Source organism: Lissotriton helveticus, chromosome 2_1 (genome assembly GCF_964261635.1).
Source record: "Lissotriton helveticus chromosome 2_1, aLisHel1.1, whole genome shotgun sequence".
NCBI classification, from domain to species: domain Eukaryota; kingdom Metazoa; phylum Chordata; class Amphibia; order Caudata; family Salamandridae; genus Lissotriton; species Lissotriton helveticus.
The window spans coordinates 1,172,454,797-1,172,466,901 of NC_136059.1; the positions used below are offsets into that span (position 1 = coordinate 1,172,454,797).

General features: G+C 43.5%; 1 protein-coding gene across 1 annotated transcript in view; it reads left to right on the plus strand.

Annotated features, from left to right (window-relative positions):
• LOC144820220 (vitamin D-binding protein-like) overlaps positions 1–12,105 on the plus strand; it is a 125,308-nt gene that overhangs the window by 54,429 nt on the left and 58,774 nt on the right. The window contains exon 3 of the mRNA XM_078677822.1: positions 3,577–3,794. Coding sequence (XP_078533948.1) covers positions 3,577–3,794 — 218 coding nt within the window. The remainder of the gene's footprint in view (positions 1–3,576; positions 3,795–12,105) is intronic.

Consider the following 12,105-nt stretch of genomic DNA (forward strand, 5'->3'; position numbering starts at 1 on the left):
GAACTGTGGGGTCTGAGATCATAGGACCGCCTTGAGCCGCTCTTCTGAAGACTGCAAGACTCTGGCTCAGGTCATGGTGCTGGGTAAGTGGTGCAGTCCACTCAGGTTTAGTCAGGCTGTTGCAGCAGCACAATCCACTTAAGCAAAGATTTTGGGACTAAGAGACGCCTCTTCCCTCCAGGTCAGACTCCTGGTGATGTCCCTTCACCACTAAGAAGCTAGCTAGCAGGCAGACACCAGCTCTGGTTGCACAGCAATTCTCAGAGAACTCTGTGGAGTGCTAACTTCGTTGGTCAAAAGCAACCTGGAACTAGAACAATAAGTGGGTCAGCAGCACCCATTTGTATACAGTCAGAACAGGCAGGGGAAGTAGATTCTTTGTCTGCCCTCTCAGAACCATTTTGTTGTGTTTCTTCTTTCATGTTTTCTCTCTAGACGGTTCTCCAGATATAGCATATGTGTAGAGTGATCACAGCACGGTCATCTCCATTTTGGTGCACCAACAAGAGAGACACAAAGAAGTGTGAGCTTTCTGCATCTGGCTATTAACAGTCACACTGAACAGTGATCATGCAAGGGACAAAAGAGCGACCTCACCTAAAGGTACTTTCACACTCTGAACAACAGAGACAGCAGTCACACCCTTCCTCCCCACCAACTGCAAGATGGCCGTACTCCGGAAGACTAATCTGCAGTCGCTCTTAGCAAAAGAACCGAAATGAATTTATTGAGGAAGCCCTGTCCCTAATTGCCTCTCTGCCATGTTTATTAGTCCTCCCACCAGCTTCAGGATTCAAAGCAATACACTTCCACTGTCACGGAAAATATCCTCATCTCTGTCTTATCCACATGGATAGGCCAACCCCATTAACCCAGTGGCGTAACAAAGGCTCCCGCAGCCCCTGCAGTGGGGGGAGGGGGAGGGCAGAGCTCCAGGGTGCCCAACTCAGCACAGCACCCTGGCTGTAGAGCTCCTGAGTGAGTTTGGGGGGGGGTCCTTGTACTTTTCAAGGGGGCCCCACAAGTTTTGTTACACCACTGCATTAACCCACAGGTCTTCATTACTCTGGTTTACATATAGAAGCAGTGCATGCATCACACAAGCTACACACATGCCTGACATACACCGGGATGTTAGCACTAGGACCTGGGTTAGAGCATAGACGCCAGTAGGCTGCCACTATGGTGAAACAGATTAAAAGGTATGATAACATCTATTGATTAACAAAACATTGTGCCCCAGTAGTCCACTATCAAGCAAATGCAGGCACACTTGGTGCAGTCCTCCAAGACTAGGTTGAGGCACCACTGATATTATTTGACAGGCCTAGGCCTTCACACTCACTAAATAATTGTGAGATGGAGCCAAAATAAAAAAAATACAGGATACTCGATAGTCGCAGTCAAGCACTCAGCGGAGGGGAACACGACTGTGCCCCACACAGGGGATTTTCCATCCCAACAGATGGCAATGACTCAAAAATGTTTCTCTGGGGTGTACACAAGTGTCCCAACTCATAGCTGTAGGCAACAGAATCTGCTTTTTATCATATCAAACCTATGCTCCAAACCAGATCATGCCTGTGTGATGTATTACACATTGTTCCCTCTTTGCCCTTAGCTTGAGCTATGGGGCGCTTATTAACAAGTCCGTTGCACCGCCGGTGCATGGCAAAATGGGCTTGCCCATATTTACAAGGCCAAGTAAAGTCAGCCTGCATGACTTTTCATGGCTTTGTAAATATGGGCCACTTTCAGGCATTATTCTGCTTGAAAGGGGAGTTCCGTGCTTGTTGCTGTGGGTGTTCCTATGCAATCCCATGGAACTTAATGCATTCACAGATTTACAACATTTTGGAAAACCCGGAATGCATTAGAATCCTATGCCTATGAATATGCTGGGCAACATAATATCTAAAAATGTCATGAATTCTCTATATTGGGCACTCTGGGTTAAACCACCAGCCACAGCTAGCAGGACGTCTGCATGTTAGTATGTCTAGTGAACACAAGTAGTGGATATGTGTGGGGTTTGCCTTGTTGCTTAGTGTTGTCTGCCAAGTAGTGGTATGCATTCTTTGATGAGGTTTAAGATGGCCTGCCTGCTCGCTGCCTGAAAATTATCTGCCTTCTCCTCCTTCCCTCTTCTGTGCTCTCCTGGGCTCATTTCTAAACGTTGTGACGACGGGCAGCGCAGCGAGTCACTTTGTGCTGACCTGCATTGGAAAGGGCAGAAATATGTAGTATTTCATGGAATACGGCGCATTCCTGTCCTTTTCCATGTCTTGGCCCACAATGGCCTGCTTAGCACCAACGCAGGCCCCCTTGCACCTTGGTGCAAGGGTGCCTGCGTTGTATGCAGGATTGTCTTTGTAAAGGAATGGACACCTTCCTGTACAAAAACAATCCTGAGAGGTATATTCCTCTTTCTTTGTGTGTTGCAGAATGCAGCATGCTTTGAAAGAAGAAGAAATAAGGAGAAATAGATATATTTCTCTTTGTTATGCATCCCCTGGGACGGTGTAGGATTTTGACGCATCCCCAGGTTTACAAGTTCTTAGAGCTCGCTAAACTATGTTAATACGTCTATTTCGACTATATCATTGGCCTAAGAAACATTCAAAATACATTTAATATGTTAATGTGTCACATCGCTAATGAGCCCTATATCAGTGCGTTACATCATTTATATGTATTCTGTACAATTCTATGAATCATTTGTTAAGCTTCACATTGAATCGTGTTAATTTCACAAGAACACGTTGCTTGCTCACATTTCATCTAGTTTCCCCCAAAAACATTGAATAAGATATGAGTGCGTACTACAAGCCGTTTAATTTTCTCTCCTGATAGGTACCCCCTGTTGGATTCGAATTTCCACTCTATCTCATCAAAATAAATGGGATTTGCATGGGAACACACACACAATGCCTATGTAATGCCTTCCCATGGCAGAGTAACGCAACACAACAATTTGCACTAGAAGGCATTACTCCAGATTTTTGGAGCCACTCAGCAACGCAAAGTGGCTTTGCGTGGCTTGAAAAATCTGTCTTAAGGTTTGCATTGCTCTTGCACTATGTTGCGTTGTGCAAGAGCAACGCAAACAGCGTCATTCCAGGACTCTCAATATTTGCATCTTTCTCACCACGGCGTAAAGGGTGGTCATTTTGAAAGGTGGTTTTGCATTTTGAGTCTCCTTTTACAGTTTGCACCTGGTTATTGCCTGCTTCAATTCATTGTTATTTGCAAGATACATTTGCTGTTTTGCGACTTTTGGCTATTTGCACATGCCTCGTGCATATATTTACCAAATCGCTATGTGGGAATCCTTATATGGACATCTTCAATTGCCGCACAAAGCATGCAAATTTCTTATGCATTCATTATACTGCGCTATTTTTACGAAATGTCCCTTTGCAGTTTCCAAATTTTGGTCGGTGGTATCTTTGTTGTCCCATATCAGTTACTGACAGATTTGAGACTCTCACATATCTCATATAACAGGATAAACTGTCATTAATACCACTCTACCATATGTGCTATTTTAGATGAACACCTTTATGTTTTTCACAGATCAGTTTATTTCTCGATCGAGTATGTGAAGACTTGGCTTTGAAAGAAAAGCACCCGAACGTGTCCCTGTGTTGTGAGAGCAGAGACCAACAGAGGCAGGGATGCTTTGAGAACCTGCGCCAAAGCCGATATGTACAGCTCCCAGCTTTAAACAGCAGTGAAAGCCTCCAGGAACGGTGCCTCGGCTACATGACGGACCCTCAGGATTTTGTGGAAACGTAAGCTTATCTCTGGTTCTAATGTAGATCATTGAAAAGCCGAAACCTTGAACTGCAGCATCATTCTTACAGCAAGAACCCACCAAAGGCAGCATCTATGCTTACACTGTCAATGTGCACACGCCTCATAAACTGTGATAATCCTAAATTCTCTAATGTGTTCAAGGGGACACCTCAGGTGGGTTTGCCACGTGAACACGACCGCGCACTAAATATACCGGAAATGGGTGATGTGAGACTTCTGCATGTTTATTGCCATTGCAACAGGACCGGAAATGGGTGAGGAGACTATTGCATGTGTGTTGTCAGAATGCAACAGGGGCAAATCCATCTCTTCGGTAGTAGGTCTCTGTTGCTGCTGCTGGCTTTAGTATTATTGTTCATCAGAATGGGCCTGAAAACTTCCCTTTCTAGTAATAAGCGTAGCACAAACATTTTTTTAAAAAGGTATTATTCAAAAAATTAAAATAGATCTATAAAGTGTTCGTTTCAGGCTAGCTAGTGCACATAATAAATACCCTGCCATGTTTGATCTTTGTGCCTTTTATAGAAAAAACATATTCCAACCTGAGCTGACATATGTTTGATTATTGGGACACAAAAGCTAAGATCCAGAATAACTCAATTCAGTGGTTATTGTGCAACACAATTTTAGCATTCAGAATAGCAAGATATATACAGCTCACTGTAAACATTCGGGAGACACACCAGTGGAGGCATAAATGGCTAGGATAAGAAATGGCAAACTTTCTAAAAATTAGGGGGCAGATCTACAAGAAAGTGCCGTAGAGCGGCACCGCAAGCCCTTTTGCTGCGCCACGCTGCAGCACTTTCAGAGCACAGGAATGCGACATATCTACAATGATATGTTGCATTTCTGTGCTCTCCCCAGCGCTGGCGTGGAAACAGCTGCCATGCGCCGGCGCAGGCACCCTTGCACCATGGTGCAAGGATGCCTGCGCCATGGGGAGATTGCTTTTGTGAAGGAAGGGGCCCCTTCTTGCACAAAAGCAATCACTGCAGGCTTCTTCCTCTTTCAATACGTGCTGTAGAATGCAGCACGCATTGAAAGAGGAAAAAACTAGGAGAAATGAAAACGTTTCTCCTCGTTTCGCTTGGCTACGCCACCTCTATGGTGGCGCAGCAAACTGACGCATTTACCGGTTTACGATTTCTCGTAAATCTGGAAATGCATCAGTGGACATGGGTGTTGCGTGGGAACACCCACAGCAATACCCATGTCCCGCCCCTAACACGCAGAGTGCTAAATGAACAGGGGCAATATTTACAAGCACAGGTTAAGTCACGCAGGGTGACTTTACCTGTGCTTGTAAATATCCCTTAGCAGGCTGCGCCACCGGTGCGTCACGCAACGTGATGCACCGGCGGTGCATGGGCCTTGTAAATCTGCCCCGGCATTTTCAGAATTGTGACTTACAAATCTAACTTTATCATTAAAGAGAATTTTAAATTACAATTCACTTGAGTCTAAACAAGACTTCTCTTTCTGCTTCCAATCCAAAATTAACATTTATTAAACGTAATAAGATAATCCAGGGTTAGTCAATGGGAGAGATAGGCTTTTCAGTATTGAAATACGACTTAAGGGTTTTTTCACTACAAATACAAATAAATCTGAAACCGTCACATCCTACTTTTTAAATACCATGCATCCTGCCCTCTGGGCTTTTAGGGCCTACCTGAGGGGTGACTTATAAGTATTAAAAAAAATGGTTTATGCCTGGCAAAAGATGTATTTTGCCAGATTGAAATGGGAGATTAATACTGCACTGCAGGCTGCAATGGCAGGCCTAAAGCATGTTTTAAAGGGCCACTTTAGTGGGTGGCACAACTGAAGACCGGGTTTTTAGAACCCAGCGGCGCCAGGGGCATGCCCAAAGTCTTTGGGTTCTCCTGTCTTGGTATACAGAGACACGGAATACTTCTAGGTGGTGTCAGAGATCAAATTTATTAGCTGCAGCTAGTAACAGTAATCCCAGCAATACAACATGGTGTACAACTCAGGAAACTGCTCAATTTTCGTAGAGCAAGACATCTCTTTTTATACACATTTTGCTCATTACAAATGCACACCCACTGCGACAAATACTGACGAATGAAATACATTTTCCCACGCATTATCACATCATAAAAAGCTCACTTTACATTGTACCAACCCACAAGTTAATTATTAGGAATGTCCCAAATTCAATTTCCACAAGCCGGACAAACCCATAATTGAAAGCACTACCCATGTAATGAAAAGACATAAGAAAAGAAACAATTCAGATGCTGAATAAGATAAGATATGTACAAGAGCACTAAAGTTAACGATATCCTGAACATTGATTGGCAATCTCAGACAACGATCAGCCAGGGAAATTGGCTTCGCAAAGGGTCAGTTTCAGGTGACGGGGTCAGCGTTCTCAGTTCACTCACAAGTCAGAAAAGGTCTAGTTAATACGTACATGAACAACGAAGCCCATGCAACTTGTTCGTTCGGTTACCTCCATAGGCCTACGTGAGGGCAACACAAAATGGCGTCACAAACAACTCAAACAAAATGGAGTCCGGTTCGGGAATCACTGAACCTCAGACCCTCCTTTTGCCATTACGTAGGCAATAACCTAAACTCATGTCAATCTGAATCCAGGTCTATATCTATTCTCATCAGGTCATCAAGGTGTTGCTGTAGCATCATCTTATTATCCTTCACTTCTCTCGGGACGGGTCTTCTCACACAGATCGTAGCACAAAGACTACAAATGGCGGGACCACACTGGATGCATAAACAACACGAGAAAAGGATAGCTAAAGCCATACCAAGGAACATCAGAATCTTCCATCCCCATCTGGACAACAGTCCCCAGATCCATCCAGTCAATGACCATTCCCTTCATTTACATGTATAGACTCAGCGGACTTATATAACTTCATGATGTCTTGGTACACTGTCGGGGCATTATCTGGTATGAAAACACAGCAACTAGACCCGATCAATTTACATACCCCACCTCTATCTGCTGATATAATATCTAAAACCATACGGTTTTGTAACGTCATAAGACGATCCGCCAGGGGCGGTCGGTGACATTTCAAAGTGGTGGGGCGCAAAGTGATTTGCATACAGCACCGTAGCGAGCGAGCGAGCCCGAACCCCAAAAGGGGGGTTTGGCGGGATAACCCCCCCCAAGAAAATTTTGAAAAAAAGAAGAAAAATCATGCATTTTCAAGCAAATTTGAGAAAGCAGGAAGGTTAATAAAGCAATTGTGAAAGTGCAGTTATTACATTAATAGATGGTATAACATAGGTAGCTGCTTATTCAGTATAACCACAGAGCTTCATACATTTCGTCCTATTGCTCTCAGGTGCTGAATTCAGACTATAAGACTTTCATGAAAATCTCAGCTCTAAGAGTAGAAGAAGTTGCACAGCAGTTGGGAAACAGCCTTCACAAAGCATTAGGAAAATGAGAGGCAATTACTTGAAAGCAAACTGAAAGCAATGCATCAAGTAGTAACTTAAAGCAATGCATCCAGCAAAACAGTGCATGCAGTCAACCATACAAAAGTAAACTAAAGCAAGTGTGAACCTGTGAACCTTCACTTTGAAAGCAGGGTGCTAGTCAACAGGCCAGTCACATACATTTAAACTGAAGAAGAGTACACTTCAGCATGCAGGCACCAACATAAAAGCACCAAGCAAGTCAAACAGTTTAATCAAAGAAAAATTAAAGCAATACATCCAGCAAACTAGACAGTGACTCAAAAAGTAAACTGAAGCAAGTGCACACTGAAAGGAATGCGCAGTCATAAGTCAGACATTCACATAAAAGCAACTTACCAAGACACCCAATCAATTACATGGGAAAAACTTGAGCCAATGCACCCAGAAAACCAGACCAGCACACCAAAGCATCCCACCCCTGATTGGATGGCTCTTAGGGTCACCCCTCAGTTGTTTGGCAGGGTTGAGCACCCCCCAGTTTTATGCCCTCTGCGTCTGAAGGGGAGACAGGCAAAAGGGGTCATAATGGGACATCTGGCACAGCCACTTTGTAATCGAGGTCACCCACCAAGCTCAAGACTGAGTTACAGGCTGATCTTAAATCTTTAAATAACCACAAGGGTCTCCAGCTAGTTGGTTCTTGAGCCAAAAGAGTCCCCAGCTCACTGGGAGTCTTTACATCGCGCCTGAGATGACATGACAATGTCCCTTAATCCGGAGCAACTGTGGGGACTGGTCTGGGTCTGGATCTGACTTGGTACGAGCAGGATACAAAATGTAACGGGTAGGTGGCCTATGAGCTGTGTTAATTCACTCGTTAAATTTTAGGCAAAATGTTTAGTTAGACTTTTAAGGTGGACGGATTTCATGAGTACACTTCTGAAAAGCTTGATCAAAAGTCCTATTGCCCTTCAAGAATCTAGTCTTAGCCTTGATCAGAAGCCCCTTCCTGAAGGTTCTGGATTACATCACCCAAAGAATTTACCAAGGCAATCCAGGAGTGATATTAGGTAATAATTCACATGATCAAAGACAACACCTTTATTGCATCTTGAGACAAATTTCCCATCTTTTAAAAGTGTCCTATCAGCACTGAACTATCTACTGGCTCTCATACAACAGACCAGCATCAATGGTGTCAGGCCTTGACGCAAGGACTAGCAGTCTGTCATCCTGCAGTGAAGCTTTGCGAGATGCAATTTCACAGCTCCACACCTTTCTTTAGCACTGCCATCGCCTATCCACTCTGCAAGCACCAGCAGATGCTCATGTTCCTGCATTCCCTGCTAGACAGTCGGCATCTTACCTATGGGAGATGGGATTGCTCATAAGCATCAACAGGATGTTCAATCCTCTTGGGCCCATGCCTCACTTCACTTTTGTGAGTTAGAGATGGACTCTATTTGGGATCTCCCCTGGGTTCCTCTAGGGCTGCACCAAGCTCGGCACCAACCCAAGTGTGTCCAGAGGCCTATTAAATATTCACAAACATATATGTCCATGATCCATGAGTGCAGACTAGGAACAATTGTAAAACAATTGAAGATCCATTGTGGAGTTCAAATTTGAGTTATTGTGCCCTGGCTGGGCTCACAGTTTTAAAATTACTGCAATGACAAGTGGCAGGGAAATGTGATTTGACATGTAGGAAATCTACTTCCATATACCAGCAACGTCACTCCTAACTGTTTTAAGTCCACAGGCATGGGGACCCAATATATAAATACTAGATATATTAAATATCAAGGAAACATTTGTCCCCACAGTCAACAGCTACACAAGGCCTTTTGCCACGCTGTAGTCAAAAACAAATTTTTCATTACCAAGCCCCACTGTAAATTAACACTTAATGGCATAACAAATCACACAAGAAAACGAATAGAGAAATACTTCAAAGTTCTTTTTTACCGCTTATTAATTTTCAATTCATTGAAGAAAGTACATTTTTGTAAGTATAGTGGAACTCAAAATGTGAAAAACTGTACTTTATGCTGGCTGTCAAGGAACAAACTGGATTTTGTCAATCGCGACCACATAACAGGGAGGAATTATCTGGAGTGCGATTAAACAAATGGAAACACTGCTACAACACATCTACTTTTTGAACTGTAGATCCCAGTGGGGTTCTCATGCAATGAAATCTGTTCATACAGTCGACTAAGACTTTCCGGTTGTACCAGCTGGAGGGGAAAGCAGGTTTATCACAGAGGCAGGGTACCTCATTTCATCGGAGTTGTGTAAGGAAACCCAAGGCTTTTGCAGAGCTCCCATAGGTACACAAAATGCAGAAGGCCTCCCTTCTCTGAAGGAGGTCCACCTTACAACTTAAGACCAGCCAATGGACGATCTGGAGAGATGGAGAGAGACCCAGTGCCTGGAAGCCTGTCCTAAAGATCCAAGGGCTGTATGAAACACCACAAGTGACTTTCCCACTAAAAGGGAGCGTGTGTGAATTAGTCCATATTTTCACCTCTAGAGGACTAGCTTTATAATACAAGGTTGTCTTGAGATCACTAAGGACCTGGTGTTTAATTATATAACTAACGCAATCGTCCCTATTAAAAACTGATTAAACATTTGTTTGTTTGAATTTACTCAAGGATTAAAAAAATCCATAAATATGAACCATCATTAAATAACAAGGTGCAGTGAGGTGAACAAGTGTGCTCGGTGCTCAGGCAAAGTGTGACACACATGTAATGTACAACAATATCGGTGTATCACTAATTATGAACTAATGACCCTCATCATTCCTATTGGGAACTCGCAAATTGCGCAAGCAATTCCCATTCATTCCTATAGGACTCTAGGCCCATAGGAATGAATGGGAATTAATTCCTTAATTGCGACTCGCAATTACCGAGTCGCAATTAAGGAATGTGTAGGAATCACACATTTTTATACGATTCCTATAGGCAATAGCGATTCTTTAATTGCGATTCTTTAAAAATCGCAATTAAAAAATCGCTATTGTCTATTTTGATGCATGTGCGCCTAAATCCAATTACCACTGGGATGACCATTAATTTTGGGCTCCAGGGTAGTGTACTACTCGCCGGAAAGCGCTTTTACTCCTAGTCAGGGGTAGTAAGTGCTATATAAATGCAAGTTCAATTATTGCTGCTGGGTCCAGTCTGAACTCTCTCTTCGCCAGCCCTGCCGATTGACATGGCTGGCAAAAGCATGCACTAAGCTGTTTATTCTACCAGGTTAGCAACTTCATCTCAAGAATACAATTCCTGTCTGGTTCTCGGGCTGGCACCAACCCAGAGCTCCAAGACCCATTCACAGCCTGACGTTCTGCATTGGTTGTGAAAGCTTAGCTTGGACACTTGGCAAGAGGCCAGCTGGCAACAGGTGTAAAGTCAGCAGGGAGGAACTGCAGGCTGCCCCATCCATTCAGACACAGCAGGGAACAAGCAGGAATCATTACTAATAAGAGACACAAACTACCACCCCCACCGAAAGAGAATTTAAAGTCAAATCGATGAAACAAGCTGAAAAGACAAAAGAGTTCTCGTGAAAAAAATTAATATTAATGTGCACTATACTAGACCTTATATATCTTGATTGTGGTTAGTTTTATTTTCTTACCGATATATAAAAATTAAGAGCTGAAGATTCGAGTTAATGTCTGATGCATCCTTTCATCTTTTGAAATAAGGACTGCGCTATACATTATGCTGGCTGATGTACATAATATGCAAACGTATATACAGTTACACCCATCTACTTACGTGAAATAGATTGCTTATTGTATCTTTATGACAGCGTTCCATCCCAGCAGGGCCAACAGAGCATGTTATCCTTTTATGGTTGATTGAAGGATAATGCTTGAGTTGGTGAATAATGATGTGAAGTTATCACATTATTTTGAAAATGCAAGTGCACTCTATAGTGCAGTCACTACATACCCCCCACTACCACTATACATCCGGATTTAGAAATCTGGAGCCGGTCTATGCAGCACTCCCAAATTATCAGGCCTGATATAACAATCTGTTTTCTAGAGCGCTTCGTGCCTCACTTCTGAATTGTCTGCGCGCCATACAGAATAGATGCTGCTGTTATTCTTTCTACCGGTACCGAATTTAAAGCCCCTGGGCGAATGGAAGGTTCTGCTGCCCTTCCCGGAAAACTCGTGACATTGCAATCACCGCAGATATCAACAGCGAGCGCACAAATCCCTGTGTCATGGTGAAAGCAACTGAGGGAAAGAAAATCTTATTTTGGCGGTGATTAAATAACGACTCATGAGTTCACGTGCGCTGCGTAGTTTCACATCAGAGGGTAGTGTGTGTGAGTGACACAAAAAAAGCGCATAGTAAACACAGGTAACAAAGGAGAGAAAGTGGCGCACGTGGGCCCCACCTCGCCCCGACTCATTTACTTGAGAACGAGCATCACCCTCCCTGGGGCCCCGCATGAAAGGCAAGAGGAGAAGCCGCCCAGTGCCTTACTTTACTACTCTGCCCATTGCTGCGATACATCCAGTTTTGACAATGCTTTTTTTCTTACACTCTTTTGAAATGTTGGACTGCTGAGAAAGTTTCCGTGGGTTTTACTTTCCGAGTCAATCTAAAAAGATGAGCTCACAATGGACATTTTTTACTTGGAGAGGCGAGTGATATTTTATATTTCTGTGTTTCTTGTCTTTTATTTATTAAGACGGGACAAGGATTCTTTACGTGGGCAGGCTACCGAAAACCACAAATTTAGTAAACAGTATAACGACAAGGCGTGGGAGGGAGAAATGGGACTTTCCTTGTTGTTCATGCACTTGAATGAAGACAACCATCTGTC